Below are 17,706 nucleotides of genomic sequence, written 5' to 3'. Positions count from 1 at the left end.
GTTTTGCCTTTGTTTCTTTCCTTATTGCTTTTGACTGGAAATAATTGTAATTGTGCTTTTATAACCCTGCAAGACTGCCAGTTGAATGACTATTAACTTCTGCTCTGTCCTAACCTCCAGTCCAGATATTATCTCAAGGTTTCCAATAGTGGGAAATATTTCAGCAGATCTCCCATGTGTTTGTCTGTCTGCTGCTTAGTAGGCCAATGTCACAACCCAGTCTTCTCAAAGTAAGCCACTGCAGTTAAGGGGAATTAAATGCTAGTTACTGACTCCCCCAGTAGCTATGGCAAATACATCTTATTAATTGCTAATGACTGAAAAATGTGAGCATAGCCATCTGTAAGAGCTTGCAGACCTCTAGGCTTTTTCCATACTTGCTGTTGACCTTAGAAAGATGTCATTTCTGGTGAGGATGAGGGGGCAGGGGGATATTACACCCTCCTCCCTGCCCTTGAGGTGTAACCTGAGCATTACTTAGTCTCTGCACTCCAGTGGGTAGAATGTTGTTCAAATACAGAATCACCTTCAGGTTTTAGATGGCTTTAAATTTATTTTATTGACCATTTTAGAAATGGTCATAAAAGTGAGTGGTGTCAGGTAAGATGCTCACAAAGATGAATACAATAGGAAAGCATGGCTTATTTGGTGATGCTTAATCTGTAAAATAGGCAGTGTATTACCTCAGAATCTTAGCTATCAGAAAGACCTGAGCTATCTATTTCTGCCAGCTCCTCTTTCCTGCAGAGAGCACGTACTGTGGGTTTAACACAGAGAGTAATTAGTATTTACCTGTAATAGGCCAGCTCCTCAGGTGGCAGTAAAAGCAGCACCATCTCTGTTGCAGTCTAACTTCTGTCCTAGTACTTGTAGCAACTTGCTGGCTAAGCACGCCCAGGCAACGCGATGAAGCAGCCAAGCAATAATCCTATTTACACTCTTGCTCCCGCTGTTGTTTCCAGCAGTGTGGCCAAACTAATGGTAGCAAATTTTTGCCAAGTAATCTGAGGGCAAAGGAACACAGCTTGGATATCCACAAATCATCAAAGACTGAAAGTGGGTCCTCAATAAAGCACATAACAGCGTCAGTTCAGAAATACAAAGCATTGTTTGCCAAGCACTGTGCTCATCCGTGTGTTGATATCGAGCTTCCCAAAGCAACTGGCCTCACAGGCACATCAAAAGCGTGGAGAAGGTCCAAGAATTGGTGTATCTGTTTAGATCAAGTTACATTTGGAAGGTCATCAGTTTGCTGAAAGTAAGAAGATTGACTCCTTGGTGGTAGCTCCTCAGCAGCGAGATAAATTCCTATTAGTTTCCAGTATGCAACTGAATTAACTCATTGTACAAATATGTAATACAGGTGATACTCTTGAGTTCCGTTTTCCTTCTGTCAGTACTAATGTATCTTCCTAGTTCCTCTGTTGCGTACACATGCCACTGTTTACTCCTTGGGAACCAAGCATACAAGCAGTTTAAGTAATCCATTGTAGCTGTACTTCCCTACTTTCCAAACAAAGGCTGTCTAGTGTAAGACTGAAAAGATCTTCCCGAAAGGACTGTAAAGATGGTAGTCAACTTGCCATACATAATGCATATCCAGTCTTTTAGACAAACAAGATACCCAGATGGTTTAAACTATGGATTTGAATTTAAGTTCCAGATTTCCTCACAGTCTAGAAGACAAAGTATTTTTTCTATTTAGAAAATCTTTGCAGATGCTATCCTGTTATGTGCTGGCAATTTATTCCTGGCAGTACAGAGTTCTGTAGGCTATTTATGAAATCTGTTTCCCTGGTTCACTTCTATGCCTTATAACTGTGAAACAGGACATCTAAATTGATCAGTTCATTATGTTTCAGGACAATAAAAATACAAATAGAACAAATATTTCCAAAAATCCATCCAAAATAATTTTCAGCTGTCCTTTACAAATTGCATACTTACATCTTGCAGGAAATTCAGTTGGTCCCATCAGATTTTTATTTGTGCTACAATAGCAGTACACGTTAAAAATGCTGAAATTGAGATCTTTGCTTTAGCTGTTGAAATTCCTTCACCATTCTCTTGACGTAATGTAAATTCCTGAATCCTCCTTTTTCTGACACAGATTCTAGCTGTTTCTTGTTTGTGTATTGTGTTGAGATTTGACCTATCATAACAGCACCATTTCTGTGAGCTACAGCACAAATATAACTTCTTACCCTTTTGTTCCCGGTACTCCACAGAGGATGCTCCGGAGTCCCCCTCTGGCCCCAGTTCCCCAAAAGTTGCCCTGCTTCCACCTGTGCTGAAGAAGGTTCCTTCTGATAAAGAAAAGGATGGTCAGAGCAGCCCCTCAGTCAGATCGTTTTCTCAAGAAGGTAGGAGTGTTGGTATTGTTGTTCCAGCGTGCTTGTCTTCGTTGCCCCCTGATTTGTTTTCACGTAGAGGGGAAGGGGGTTATTTATTTGGACAAAAAAGAGCAAGGAAAGTGTATCTGGTCACCTCTCCCTCATCTCCTCCACACATGGGTTGGTGCTCTGTATTTTCTTCCTTTGATCAAACCCAAGTGAAAGATGAATCTCTTGGTATTAATAATGTAGCTGAACAATTAAGGGACTCTAGTGTTGTGTATATTATGGTTTAGTTTGGTCTGAATCGAGATGCTGATTGGTGTTGGTCACACATAATAACGTGAAATGCAGCTCTGTGGTTCAGCACGTTTCCGGGGAGCAGCCATGACTTTGTTCCTTGCAGCCAGCCTATTGCTTCGTTTGTACTTCTCCTTTCTGTGCTGCATGTGACTGAGTTCTCCTCCTCGGGCAATGAGTCTCTGTGTGCCAGGGCAGGGCTTGGTACCTTTTATGCACAACAGTAGGCTCCTGCCTTGTCTTTGCTGCTTTTCATGTGTGCGCTGGATTTCTACTTTTGCTGATGTGTTTCCTTGCCCACAGTTGGCTCTTAGAAGAGCTAAGGCTTCCTCTGATAGCATAGGATACGTGGAGAAGTAGTTACAGAAATGTTGCTCAGCGTGGTGTTTGCTGGCACAAATAACAGCATTTGAAATCTGGGGGTGAGACCTTTTCCTTCCTGGGGGTCTCCTCAAGAAAGACATCCAAGGTGATTCCCATCACATAAGCTGTGAGACAAAGGGGTGCCTGCCAGCAGCTTTTTCGTAGCGTAGGATGGGGCCAAGCGAGTCAAGGCAGGTACGTACCACTGGGTTGTGAAGACTGAGCAGTTGTGCTGCCCGCAGAGCCCACCATTACCCTCTAGATGGAAGGAGGGGCAAAGCCGTCCCCAAAGTGGGATGGTGCATTTTCAGAAGCTTCTCCCTTTCTCTCCTAAAACTACCATTTCCTTTATGAAACAACTTACCTCGCAGTCTGGGTGTTGCTCTGCTTGGAAAGTTGTTGCTGTGGTGGCTACCATTTGGTGACCGCATGTCAGCACATGTGAAGTATTTGTCTACAGGTTTTGAGTCTCGCTTCAGCCACCTGTATGATGCCTTTGGGCTGCTCTTGGGCCATAAAGGTAGCCCAGCAGAACCCCCACAATCAGACTGAATTTTGTAGAGCTAGCAGGACACGACGCATCCCAGGACCTCTCCTGTGTCTGGAAAGGGCTGAGGGTTCAGACGGTCCATGTTGGCAAAAGCCACCACAGCCTGTGGCTCAGGATCCAGAAAAGACAGCAGGGTGTCTGAAGTGCCTCCCGGTGGCTGTGACATTATGAGAGCTGCAAGACAGAATAGAGCCTGTTTATTCTCCTGCCCTTAGTCCCGTCAGAGCTGGTGTTGAGACAGGTGAACTGGGCTACAGCTTAGGGATCAGGCTCGCTACACTGGTGCCATCATGTTGAGAATGGTTGCAGTCAAAGGCTCTTGCCACAACAGACTCTCTCAGCTGCTGTCTGGTAACTGCATAGGCTAGAGTCCTTGTTTTCTCACCAGCTTTTCAGCAGACTGTGAGAGAGCTTGTTACTACATAACTAGAGAAACACGATGTAATGGGACTTGTTGCAGCTACATTTTAAAGTGAGGTTAACCTCACCATTTCTGTGCTATATGCCTTCTCCATCTCCCTGTCGTGTGAGGGGACATATTGGAGAAGCAGGGAATGTGGGATTGTAACTACGATCCTTTTGCGTTACAACAATTTCTAACACAGCAGAGATTTGACAAGTTTTTGCAGTTTGTGTTGTCACATGAGAAGAGGGACAACTGCTTTATTTTTAAAATGTGTTTGCTGTTTCCAGATCCTTACACAAAAGCGATCAGACACGGTGCTTTCCTCACTCCTTGCTCCCTTAGACAGACCTCCACAGACGACTTGGCCAAACACAGGGTTTTCTAGTTGCCGCTACATTGCACTGTATAAATTGTATCAATAATAGTTCAAAATGGCTAAAATTGGGTTTCCAGGTCCTTACGGAGCTGCTATGCTTTGCATAAAATTGTTTGGGAAAGAGTAAATTCTGTTTCTTTTTTTTTTTTTTTTTCTTTTTCATGTTTTCCTTTTTCTTTATTACTGTTCTACTTCCTCACTCAGTCATTCTTCTGTCCTTGCTTTCTGCCGCCTTTCAGGCTAGCATGCTCAGTTTTTTTCTGCAACTGGTAAATCACTGCAAATCTGCCTAAGTTAGTAAACTAAATTATATCTCCTGCAAAAGCAAGCTGCAAATTAGGTGATACTTGATTTTAAAATTGCTTTATGTTAATGAGTTTAACTGTACTTTGTGGGACAATCTCGAAATACACCTCTTTACACAGCACACCTGTAAGATCGGGCTGCAGTTACCGACATACTCAAATATCTGGACTAAATTTAAGCAAGCATCTGACATATTGATTACTACTCTTTGAACAATTGATTAAATGGGACGGATAAGTGAAATTATTTGTATTACTTTCCGTATGTGGGTCTACAGAACAGCTTAGGGGTATAAATGAATCCTTTTCCCTGCTAGAGCAAACAGGAGATTGTCAAAAAAGAGATACAGCTCATGACTGTGCCAAGCCACCTGGCAACATGAAAACCACTTCGGGGCAGTATGCTGCCAGTGCAGAAGAGGACGCTAATGTGCTTGGGCAGAGGAAGGCACAGCCAACTTCTGGTTAGAGTTTTCATTTTTTATTGAGGCAGTGCTTGATAACTGGCACTAACAATTGTTAAGAAACGATAATAGCAAAGAAACCACAAAAGGATGTGGGTTTGTCATTGGATTAAGAGAAAGGTAAAAATCTCATGGGATGCTAATCGTCTTTCTGTCCCCATGGGAACTATGTGGCCTGAAAAAATTTCCAGATAAGAAATGTGTGTGCATTTTTCTTTTGTGGCAATGCCAGTGACCAGCACCATATAGCACCTGCAGCCCCTCTGCAGAAGAGGGCTCATTACAAACCGTGACTGCGCATTGCAGTGATGCTGGCACACTGCTGTGTAAGTACGCTGCAGGTAGACTATCCGCTGCTTTGTGTGCTTACATGCCTTTCCTTTTTAAGATGCGTGCACTGAAGTATTTAAAAATACGTTTCAGCCTGAATATTGTTAGTGCCAGTTTCAGTACGTCACTCAAAACCATTTGAGAACTAGGTAAATCAGATTATTTTGACATAGTACTTTGATTTTCAGCTGTGTAAACAAACAAAAAACCTCCAAAAGAACCCAAACTCAGCACTGTGCTGCATGCTTAAGCCCCACCTACTGAAGGGCAGCTTTGACTTATAGTGAACTCATTCAGTAAGCTATAAAAATGTTTGGTTGATCTATGTATTTTTAAAATATAAAAGCTCCTGTTCTCAAATGGTACATGTTTACATGCTTCTCTTTACCTCTTAACTTCTTTGTTTAAACAATGGTTCAAAATTATGTTTTTTTCTGAAGTATTTTAATGAGGTATTTGAACATCTTATGCAATTACATTTACCTGCAATTTTTATATTTATAAGACATCATGTATCCCTTTTATAACATCCTCAGCCCCAAATGTATAAACTGATGTCCTTTTCGTATTGTAGAATCAAACTTAGCCCACCTAAACTTGGAATCTCTCTCCTCCCTGTCATAATCAAACTACTATATTTTAGTTTGTTCTAAGATATCTCTAAGTAAGTAAGTTTCAAAAGCTGAGGTGCTGCTGCAGATCTATGCAGGTCACCTGTGTATGGTTTCATCAGGGCAAGAGTAAGCTCTTGTGGCAGAACCCTGCTTGCAGTATGTGGACTTAAGTGCCTGATATATTTTTTCAGGCATTTTGGGGGCAAACTACCTGTCTTGATTTATCAGGCCATAAACTAAAATGACTGCTGCAGGATGTGTTCTGGGTTTTGTTTGAAGAGTGAATGGAGGCCAAACAAAGGCGATGTAATTACTAGGAGGTACAAGTATCAAGAATGACTCAAAAATTTCCAGGCTCTGATTTCTTTGAAAAGCAGTGGTGTTTGGTAAGGTGGAAATGCCTAAATTTTATTTACAGAATTTAGGTATCTTAATCCTCTCCAATTCCATTAAATTGCTTTAAAAACCTTTCTCAAAATCCTTTCCTCTTCTTTCCCAACTTGCAAAGACGGGATAAGAATGTAGTGAGCACGTAGCTGCTGGCTCTCATTTCGTCCCATATTTTGGCTAGCCCAAATAACGAAACAGGTATTTTGGACTCAGGAGAACTACTTGGGTAGCAAATGTGCCACATGTGCAGAGGTAGGTCTCCGCAAGATGCGCGCTGGTTGTGTCCGTTCTGCTTTCATCACGGCAGAGATCCAGGACTGGACAGTGTCTGTGCCAAACGAAAACGGGCCAGAGCTTTCTGTCCCCTGATTCACAGCCTGTTGGCACGCACCAGCGCTGCCTGGGGAGTCGTGCTGGCCCCCCAGGGATACAGGGAGCATCCCTGCCGAGGCTGCCCCAGCAGCTCAGCAGCATCGGCTCCCTCGGGATTCCTCCCTCCCATTTTCCACATTCCTGGCAGACCCTAACACAGTCTGGCACAATTTGAAAGACCACGGAGATGAGTCAGCGACAACCTGCTGCTTGTCTGCCCCTGCTCCGGCTGGAGCTGCACGCTGGTGACAGGGCAGGCTGTCCCTTGTGGTGGTGAGGCTATGGGTGAGTGGTACTGTCGTGGTTTAACCCCAGCCAGCAACTAAACACCACGCAGCCACTCACTCACTCCCCCCCACCCAGTGGGATGGGGGAGAAAATTGGGAAAAGAAGTAAAACTCGTGGGTTGAGATAAGAACGGTTTAACAGAACAGAAAAGAAGAAACTGATAATGATAATGATAACACTAATAAAATGACAGCAGCAATAATGAAAGGATTGGAACATACAAATGATGCGCAGTGCAATTGCTCACCACCCAGTTAATCCCCGAGCGGCAATCACCCCGCCCCCACTCCCCCCAGTTTATATACTGGGCATGACGTCACACGGTATGGAATACCCCGCTGGCCAGTTTGGGTCAGGTGCCCTGGCTGTGTCCTGTGCCACCTTCTTGTGCCCCTCCAGCTTTCTCGCTGGCTGGGCATGAGAAGCTGAAAAATCCTTGACTTTAGTCTAAACACTACTGAGCAACAACTGAAAACATCAGTGTTATCAACATTCTTCGCATACTGAACTCAAAACATAGCACCGTACCAGCTACTAGGGAGACAGTTAACTCTATCCCAGCTGAAACCAGGACAGGACCGCAGGGAAGGAGAGGTGGTGCGTCATGGCCCCCACGGCTGCTGGTGCCTTGTTAAGAGGGGCATGCAGAAATGTGAACAGGCACAAGGATCCCTGTGAACCAAAGCCTGACATCCTTATCTGAAATGGTGGAGCAGAGAAGGTCTCGTAACTGTAACATTTAATTTTGTGGGGGCGAAGTGTGAGATGACTTGCAACAAAGTCACATTTAAGGGCCACTGTGTGTTTAAAGGTTCATTTTAATTGGAAGTATGAGATTTCTGAAGCTATCAATCCTTGCATAACGTCACCCCCACTGATGTGTATAATAACTCTCGTTACCATAGCAATTGTAGACCACTGATTAGATCGGAAACCTTAACAAGGTTTTACAACCTTCTTTCCTATTTATTTCAAACCTTATAGGTTTGAGGAAAACCCTGGCCTTACCGAGATTTTAGAGTGCTGGGCGAACAAAATGGGTACTGTTTGCATTTAGGTGATGGGAAGTGGGTATGTCCTCCTCCTTTCTCGGCTGCTGAGCACAGCAAGAGGTGCAGAGGCCGTGGTCTCGGCTGGAAGGGATGCACGTTGGGCTCAGAGCCATGGGTGTCCCCTCCATCAGGGAACTGGGAAGGCATCGGGACCTGGCAGTGCTGGTGGGGCAGGGAGCAGCAGTTCAGGTAACCTGGATGCCAAGGTGAATGTCTGTCCTAATTAAGGCTGCTGAGTCAAAAGGGAGAATATAGATGTGTCCTGCTAGGGAGACAGGCCTGCCTGGAACCTGTGCCACCGGTCTGAGGGGTGCCCGGCGAGGATATCCACCTGAGCGGTCGGGAGTGCATCGTCTGAGATCCAGCCCAGCTGGAAAAAAGAATGCTGTTCTGGTTTTCATGTGGTGCGATGAGAAGAAAGTCTCCAGGCTGTTTCTAACTGTAATGTTTATCCGTGTCACAGCGAAGTATTGAGTTTCATATTTCAAGTTTGCCTGCTTGCCAACCAACAGTGGCTTAAAGTTTGCTCAAGCTCTCTCTCTTTTCTCTGACCTTTTTCTGGGTTGAAGAATTAAGGGACCTATGCTACTCCCACTAGTGCAAATGAATCCAGTGGGAGCAGGAGCAGGTCCTTTGTGCACGAATGACTTTTTTATTATTATTTTTCTTCATCTCTCTTCTACAATCATTATTAAGACCCATTTCTGTTTTATACAGCTGCAAAAAGAAGCCCTGGGCAGCAGTCTCATGAGTTCCAGGAACTGAAGCAGAGGTCCTTAAGTAAAGACGGCCATCAGGGAAGCAAGTCCAGTGACTCTGGCGAAGAAGCAGATAAAGATTTTATTTTTGTTTAGCAATCAGTACAAGTGCTTCATAGCGCAAGAGCTTTTTATAACAATCAGGGTACAGCAATCAACAGCCCTTCTAGCCAGCTGCTCTTTCACCACAGGTACATTTCCATGCAGAAAACCTGATCTTCCAATCGTGATTTACAGTACACTCACGTGGCGTTGATTCGGTCCTTAATTTCTGTTCTGTACAAGGCAGACGTTCCTTTCCATGCCTTTGCTAAAGCCAGCGATTCCTTCATGTATTCTACTTGAATTTCTCTGAAGCAGCTACAAAGAGTGCCCTGCATTAGGGCATTTAGAAAGCAAAGCAAATTAACTGGACACTGTCTTACACTAATACACTGTACAGCAGGTAATGTGTTGTACTGCTGAATGTAAATGTGTCAAATCTGCACGTGACTTACCTATAAATATATTCTTGCGGTATGCAATTGCACATTGTAATTATATTAAAAGAGCACACTAATAAAATAATTTGTATAGATTATATATATTAAATGCTTGGGTATGGTTTTTACATTCTCCCATCGGGAGCTTCTTTCTTCCTGTTCTCGTACTGTACATAAAGCTCCAACGCTTACATTTGTGTACTGTCAAAAAGCACAACAGAGAAGGATTTGGATGACATATAATCATGGTATGCTTCCACGTTCGTATATTAATGTATATAGTTGATTGGAATGAGGGCAATTGAAATTTTATTAATATTGGTGTTTTCTAGAGGCCTTCCTCAGTTCTGTCTGCATATTAGCTTCCTTTCAATGTGTAATTCTACGAGAAAAATAGCTCAACATCTGTAAAAACATCTCAGCTTTTGAGGGAGGGGGTGCAAATTTCACAGCTACCCACTTACATTACAGGTTGAGGGGATTTTATTCATATGTATATTTGTAACAATAAAAAAAATGATTTTACAACTGAAACACTAGTCTTTGTTTTTACGGCACTATTTGTGGTCTGACGGTCTCTGCTCTTTGAATGATGACATTGTGCCAGGTAGAAAAAGCATGCAGTTAAGACAAAACCCATATAATCTTTTTCTGCTTCTAGTACAATGTCTGCTCCTGCTGAAAGGGACACATACACATCATCTTTGTAAAACTGCTGAAAGAAGGACCTCTTTGCTAATCTCCCTTGGGATCTTCAGCAAAGCAGCCTTCACGTGAGCCAGAAACACCTGCTATCTAAATTGTCTATTTTGGTTCCATAGGACAGAACAAAATTGTTTTGATAACTTTCTCCCAAGAGCAATTTCCCTGGCCCTGCCATGGCTTCTTGCCTGGGTAGAAATACTCAGATACCTGTCTTGTCAAATGACTTTCTGTCTGATCCTTGTGCATGTGCCTGCTATTGCTGCTTCTCCTGTTGTAGTATGAAGGACTGCCAAGTCAAAACAGTAGGGTTTTATACCAGAACATCTTAGAAGCACTTTGTAGAGGTTCACATCTCAAAAGTAGGCTATGGGGCTGTGGGAAAGAGGTCCTGAAGGCTGGGGGTTCATACCCGGGGTTTACCCTGTCTTGAAATTCTGCACTCATCTAAAATCATTAAGAGAAAGTTCTTCATATTCACATATATATATATATACTTGATTTATTGGGTATCAGTGAGAACAAAAGACAAATGGCAAAGGAAAATTTGAGATGCTTGTATGAGAAAAGAAGAATAATCTAGTCATAAATAAACTGCAATTTTTATTCCCATAGGATGTGGAAGAGACAACTGTCTGAGAAGTGTAAGTATACAAGAAGCGTTGCCTGATTTGTTGGTTTTGTGAATTTAAGAAAATTAACAGCAAGGTTTGTGGTATTAATTAAAAAAAAAATTAGACTCTAACTTCCAACCGCTGAGAATTTCTCTTACTTGTGCTTGATGTTCTTCTCACCAGGCATGTGAGATACTGTACTGGTCCCACGGTGTAAAGTCATGTGTGTGCCCATCACCCTGGTATCAGTAAACCAAAGACAGGGATGTCTGAAATGCTGTAGAGAGAGTATGTGTTTGTGCTGATAAGAAGAAGAAAAGCTATGGTGCTGTAATAGTTGTCTGCGGGAGTGTAAAGGTTTCATTATACAGCAATGTTTTTCCGTATTAGTTATGGAAAGCCTTTCCAGTCTTTTTCCAGCCATCAGTGTGTTGTGGGCAGGCTGAGCGGTGGAGAAATGACTTTAGGGGAGTGCTGGTGTGAGCTCTTGGGGTTGGGTTTTGTGTGCACTTGTGGTTTTGGATGTGGGGAGGAGTGATAATTTTCATTTCTTTAGTATCTTTCTGCCTCACCAGCCCAGCACTGTCAGCCCAATTGCAGAGAATTCACGTTGCATCCAGAGTACCCCCGTTGTACCTCTTCTCCATTTATGAAATAGTGACTTTAGTCTCAGTATCCTGAGAGCCCACGGAGGCCTCAAGTAAGTGCCAGTGTGTTTTGGGGAAATAACAACCACTATACCCTGGTGCAAAGCCAAGCTGGTTGGGAGGTTTGGGGGGGGGGGGTCACGGCTCTGGGGTGCAATGGAGGGGCTTCCTTTCCACGAGCTGTGGACCCTCCGAAGCGGACACGCGGCTGGGGGAACCCTCCTCGTTTCTCTTGCTGCCTCCCTCCTGCCTGAGCCGCCCCACGGACGCTCTGCAGTCGGTCCCCCGTGCTCCCTGCCTGTCCTGGGCCCTGCGCTGCCGTGGCAGAAGCCACGTTCAGCTGCTTTGGTGGGACGCCAGCAGCAGAGATCCCTGGAGCTCCTGGGAGGCCGAACAGAGAGATCAGCTAGCGGTACCGCTGAAGGAAAGCGCTGATGCTTGTTCTCCCGGGGCACCCATAGCATCTTTGAGTACCACCGATGCTCCGCGTTCCTCCCTGTCCCGCACCGGGCCCTGCCGCAGCACCGCCAGCTGTGCCGGCGGCAGCGGGAGCAGAGGTTGGCGCGGGAGGAGAGGCAGCTTGCTCTCCGCAATGCCGTGCTGCACGGTCTGGCCGCTCAGAAAGGGCTCGCGGGGTCCAGCTGGGGTTATGTCCGACGCAACAGTTTGGTCCTCGGAGCGTGGCTGGTTTCTGGCAAGACGGCAGCTGCGTGTTGCGTTTTGCTGCGTTTGGAGGTGACGGCGAGGTCCTCTGCATCCCTCCATCTACCTAAGCACGTGTACTGTACGACTAAATCGGAGTGAAGGACCCACCAGCCCTGGTCACCCGGTTAGAAATGCTGCCCTGGAAGGGGTCCTAGCACCAGCATCTCTGGTCAGAGCTGGGCGAGAAGGGGAAAAAAGGGGCAAGAAGCTCTCTTGAAGGGAGCTGCCCTGTCCTTTTCTGCTCCTAAATCTGGTCTTCAGGTTTTGCCATTGAAGAATTTCATCTGTGATGTACGTAGCGGGAGCACCTCCCCATCTGAGGCGTGCTGGAGAAGGGCTGTGACTGCCTGCCAGGCTCCAGCGTGAACTCGGACAGCTCTATGCCACATCTGCAGGACCTGTGTCCCGCTCCCTACTATAGAAGGTTAAAATCTGGCTGATGGATTTTGAGCGTTTTAAAGTATTCCCCGATGTGCAGTAACAACAGTAAATGGCTGCTTCCTAAGATGGAAACAGTAATTGTCTTAAATCTTCCCCCTCCACCAGAGCCATCCAGCCGGGCTGAGATGATTTGGGAATTAATGTGGCCCATTAGTCACAAATCAGCACAACCCACCGCACTTAACTGAGAGCTACCATCGGCGCAAGCTCTTGCTGCCGCTGCTTATTAGTTGATCAGTATGGAGATGATTTCTCTCTCCTGTTGCACAGAAAAAAAGCTATTGAGAAACATTTTCTAGGAAAATACTAGGAAGTTCTGCTCCCATTTGCAACGCTGCTTTCTTGTGGTCATGACCGAGCCGGCACCGCTTAACTCCCCTTCTCAGAGCCTCGGACAATCCAGGAGCGTTTAGCTTTTCAGCAATTCTCAGAATTGCTGAAACCCGGTGGTACCTGGTAAAGGACGTGGAGCCACGTGTGATGTGCCATCGGGAGCTCCCCGGCCGGCATTGTGTGTTCAGGGACCCGCGAACTTGCATCTGAACGGGGTGAAGAAATGCAAAAGTGAGGTCTCGCAGTGAGCTGCAGGGCAGTGAAACAAGTCAAGAAGTGTAAAAACTGATGGCCAAGTCCCTAGAAAGCAGCCGGGGGGGGGGGGGGGGGCGCATCCAAGTGCTCCTCGGGGATGCGAGACATCCCAGAGGCTGCGGGGTCACGCACGGTGAGGGGAGGTGAAATCTCAGCTGGTGGAAAGAGGCCGAGGCTTGGAGGAAGAGAAAAGAGGGAAGGGATCAGCTTCTCTGTCTCTGCCGGCTTAGATGAAATCTCTTTAAAACAAGCAACTCTGTTTTCCTCTGCGTTCAGGACAGAGCTGTTGGTTCTCCATCAGCACGCAGCTGGGGACAAGCTGGTCCTTGGCACGAGGCGCTTGCCTGGGTGGGAACTGGGATCGCCGTCCTTTCCCTGCCCTGGGCAGCCTGTGGCAAGTCCCTTTGCCTCGCCATACCTGGGCTGCCAGCTCACCCCCTCCCCGGGACATCCTACCCGTGGTTGCTCCTGCTGCACCAGAGAGACCCCTCAGGGGCAGGGGCTGCCGCTGCCCTGGGGGTGCAAATTCCCCCGGTGCCAAGTACCGAAGAGAAATCGCTGTAAGAGCATCGATGCTCATCAGCACCAAGAAGTGGAACAGTGAGACCCCATATTTTTAAAAAGAGAGAAAGTGTGAGTCTCTGCGCATCAGATGAAGGGGGAAATGCATTTTTTAGAGGTGTCTTGGGCACAGCAAGGGCTGTGCTATCACAAAACTTAATTTTTTATGCCATATCCCACAGCAAATTGAAGAAGAGGCTTCTGCTGACATGAGGAGTCTCTTCCCGACATGAATGCTACTCTGCCTTTGACACCCCTGCATCAGCTGTCCTCGGGCTTTGTTAGATGTGGGTTTCAAGCACCCACGTTTGAGAAGCCTGCGTGGGAAAGCAGAGATGCTGCTATGGTCCCTCCCAGCCCCATGGCGGGGTCCTCGCTCCGATGCCACTGTGCTGATGCTGCTTTGGCCATTTGCGATGAGCTCTGCCAGCTGACCCCAGCCTTGACCCTTCAGAGCCTGTTTTTTCTGCTTTTCCAGTAAGTTGAATTCAGGAGAAGAAAAGCTGCGTGGGAGAACGAGCGTTTTAATTAGATTGATACCAGCCAGAGAAGGCAGGAGAGGGGCTGCTAGCTTGGCAAATCCAATTTAGTTTCACTGAATGGAGGAGTAAAGTTAACTCTGTAATCTCTGCTCAGCATCACCTTGGGGCTGCCTCTTTCCCTTCCCATTTGCTTAGGTGGGTAAGACTCAGGCAGCGGTGGGTAGAGGAGAGCCCCATGGAGGCTGTACAGCCCCCACTTTATTTGGACAACATTAAATTCTAGCAGAAGACCGAAATAATGAAAGTCATTAACTGTAACTGAGATGGTAGCCCCTGGCTGGGTAGCATTGAGCAGCATATGGCTGGGGGAAACGTCAGCTTTTCCTTTGGGAAATCTCTTCTTAGATCCCATGCGATGGCCTGAGCCCTGACCCCTGCGTTCCAGCAGCATCCTGGTGGGAAGAGGTTGGCTGCTCCCCCATAACATTCAGGGGATCCCCATTGCTGGTCCAAAACAGAGAAGAGGACAGAGGACGGGTGCCTCTCAGTTTGGGGAGCTGCACGGGGAAGGCTGGAAAAACCCAGCCTTGGTGGGAATCTGTGGATGGGAACATCTGCGGGATGGTTGTCCTCATGCCACATCCCATCCGTCGGTACCGGGACCTGAACTGTCTGCGCACGTCCGTGCACCCCCGCACCCCCCGCACCCTGCACCAGCTGAGCCAGGAAGGATGAAGCCGGCGTCCAGCCCGGCACAGGGACGTGGGATTTGCTGGGCAGCTTGTACCCCTCTGAGGGTGGGGTTGGAAAAAAGAAGAGCCTGTTTCTTTTCTGCAGCAGACAGCTTTATCTCTGACTTGATTTCCAGGCAAATGGTAGGGGGACTCACTGTTATTTCTACTTTGTTTCCCTTTTAGTTTGTCTTTCATCCGCTTCTCCAGCATTTTCCTTTGCTGGGATGCTCACAGACCCCTTGCCGAGCGGCAGCACGTCATCCCCACCCACCCTCGGCATCCCCAGCTGCGCGCGGCAGCTCGTCTGGCACGCTCGCCTCCCACCATGCTCGGGAAAACGGGTCGCACCGAGGATCCGGGCTTGGGCTTCCTGCAGGATCCGTGCAGGACCCCAACTACCTGCAAAACGCACACTCGGTGCAGGAGGAAACACTGATGGGTGCCAGCGGTGGCTTCCTTGGTGTCTCCGGTCAGTGCTAAGCTGAGGGTAGCTGAAGCCATTTGATAAGGAAAATTATTTCCATTTATAAATCCATTTCTGCATCTATTGAAATCATCTTCTGAAAAGGTGAGGGACAAAGTTGTGCCACAAATCCAGATGCTGATTTTTTTTTTTTTTTTTTGGTTCCCTATTCTGGTCATGGAAACCCAAATGTGTGGCATCAATACTTTGAGTCTGGACCGAAGAAAGAGGCATTTGTCGGCTGCCCCTCTTTCTGTTTCCGAATCAGCAATCTGCACTTTTATGCATGTTTTCCCAATTACAGTTGCTTGATTAAGCCTTTCTACAAAGCTAGCCCAGCCTGGGGTTTGGCCACGTGCTCCTTACTCTGCTCCTTACTTTGGAAAAATTGCCATTTTTTAATTTATTACTAGCATCAGCTAAATAATATGGCGTTGCTGGTGTCCCCCAGCTGGGGGGCCCCCTGACCCACAGTGGGGCTGCATAATGGCCCTGCAAATGCTTCCAGCATCAAGGCACTTACTGAAAATCTGAAAATAAACCAATAAAAGAAATATCTGAACTAACGATCTGCCATCACAAAGCCTTTATGGAAAAAATCATCCTGTCAAGTATTATTACATTAAAGTCATTTCTGAACTTAAGAAAAAAATAATGGGACAGTGGTGTGGTTTTCAAAATATGTATCTTTAAAAATCTATAATGTTCTGAAGCAGAAGTATTCAATTGCCTTTTTTTTTTTTTTTCATTTTCAGCTTTTCAAAACATGGATTTGAGATCTTCTACCACGAGTGCTACTGCACAGTGCAAAGCCAGAGCCAAAGGAGAAGTCCTTAATCAAAAGCATTCCCTACTTTTTAAAATACTGCCTACCTTTAATTCTTATTTATTCCTTTAAGGAAATAAGCCAAGGCAGAGCGGTTGCTGAGTTTGGTACGTGAGCTGCACACACAGCAGCTGCCTTCAGTTTGTTGCTTTAATACTAATGGCAATACATCCCCAGTTCAATACGCTCCTCAAATTTATGGTACCCTGCAGAAAGCCCTGCCAAAGCAGTAAAAGTTGCTTTGAGCTGGTTTGGGTTTTTTTCATTCATGCTTTACTGAGTCACTTAAAGCAACTGGGGAAGCTGAACCATATTTTTGCCATGCAGTGGGGCAGCCAGATCCTCACCGCAGGCTGGGGTTTCTCTCAGCTTACCTGGTTCCAGTCACTTTAAGCTAAATTTCTGCGATTCCACCCCTAAGACCTCTAAATCCATCTTGTGCGATACATGGGGGGGGGCAGAGCGGTTAAGCTGTCTGTCTATGGGGTGGCCCCTATATCTACAGGGTATGTTGGTGGAGGGTTTTGGGGGGGAGCAAAGGCAGAGCTGGTGCAAACAGAAGAGGAGGCCATCATCTCTGCTCCTTTTTTTCCCCTTTGCAAGCATGCTCTGCTGCTGTGTGAAAGGAAAGCCTCTCTCTGCCGGGGCAGACAGCCAGCACTGAGGGTGCGTGGGAAGACAGGGATGCTCAGACGGACGGACACGTATCATCCACACCCTCGTGCACAGGTAACGATGAGTTTTTGTGAGAACCCATTACGCTTTAAGGTCCTTTTCTGTCTCCACCCTGGACCTGGTTTCTCTGAGGTTGTGTGAGATGCTGAATAAATATTGGCAGTTTAAATAATGTGATGCTTCTTGCCTGCTCTTCCTCCTGTGAGGGCATGGGGGAGAACCAGCTGTGACAAGCTCTTCTCAATGCCCTGAGGTTTGCATCAGTTCCCATAAAACCTCACTGTCTCTGTCCCTGTCGAACAGCAGAGCACTTCCCATTGCAAGTATTTCAAAACATGGGTAGTATTTCCTCTTAAGTTAGTTTTGTTAAGAATATTCTCAGTAAGAAACTAGTTGTCATGCTCATACTACCAAGGACCCTTGTTGGTATCAGCCGCGGTGATGCTTTCCAAAGCCAGGTTACAAACCTTGCTAGAAACTGATGGATAGCCCTTTGCTGAAAACCTGGATCGGGATGCTCCCTGGCTGGGCCAGATGGCCTCTTGGTCCTGGGAGGAGAGCTGAGGCCCAAAAGTGGCCTTTGTGCCCCACCGTGCCGTGGAGCAGCGCCAGGTGACCTCATCCCACGCAGGAGCTCAGGCAGCTCCCGCGGGGCGCACGAGGCCACCGCTGCCGGCGAGCCGTGGTGGGAATCGCTGGGGAGAAGAGGCTGCGGGAGAGGTTTCACGGGGGAGCCGTCAGCCCGGGGCCAGAAATGCCTTTTGGCAGTGAGACAAGGATGGGTCAAAGGGAAACCTGTGGAGCGACTGGTCATGCCAGCGAGGCGCTTGTGCATGTGTCCCCTAAAAATTTAGACTTGTGTCGTTCCATATGGAACATACGCTC

General features: G+C 46.5%; 1 protein-coding gene across 7 annotated transcripts in view; it reads left to right on the top strand.

Annotated features, from left to right (window-relative positions):
- The window catches only part of CARMIL1 (capping protein regulator and myosin 1 linker 1), a 196,565-nt gene extending 186,648 nt beyond the window's left edge, over positions 1-9,917 (top strand). For 5 of the 7 annotated variants that reach the window (XM_052788665.1, XM_052788668.1, XM_052788664.1 and 2 more), the window contains 3 exons: positions 2,229-2,363; positions 4,951-5,097; positions 8,861-9,917. In XM_052788665.1, coding sequence (XP_052644625.1) covers positions 2,229-2,363; positions 4,951-5,097; positions 8,861-8,997 — 419 coding nt within the window. In that variant the 3' untranslated portion in view covers positions 8,998-9,917. The remainder of the gene's footprint in view (positions 1-2,228; positions 2,364-4,950; positions 5,098-8,860) is intronic. The other 2 variants (XM_052788667.1, XM_052788666.1) reach the window with 1 other exon arrangement.
- Positions 9,918-17,706: the final 7,789 nt, after the last annotated feature.

The sequence above is a fragment of the Harpia harpyja genome, chromosome 5, assembly GCF_026419915.1.
Source record: "Harpia harpyja isolate bHarHar1 chromosome 5, bHarHar1 primary haplotype, whole genome shotgun sequence".
Lineage (NCBI taxonomy): Eukaryota > Metazoa > Chordata > Aves > Accipitriformes > Accipitridae > Harpia > Harpia harpyja.
This window is presented reverse-complemented; position numbering and strand designations above follow the sequence as displayed.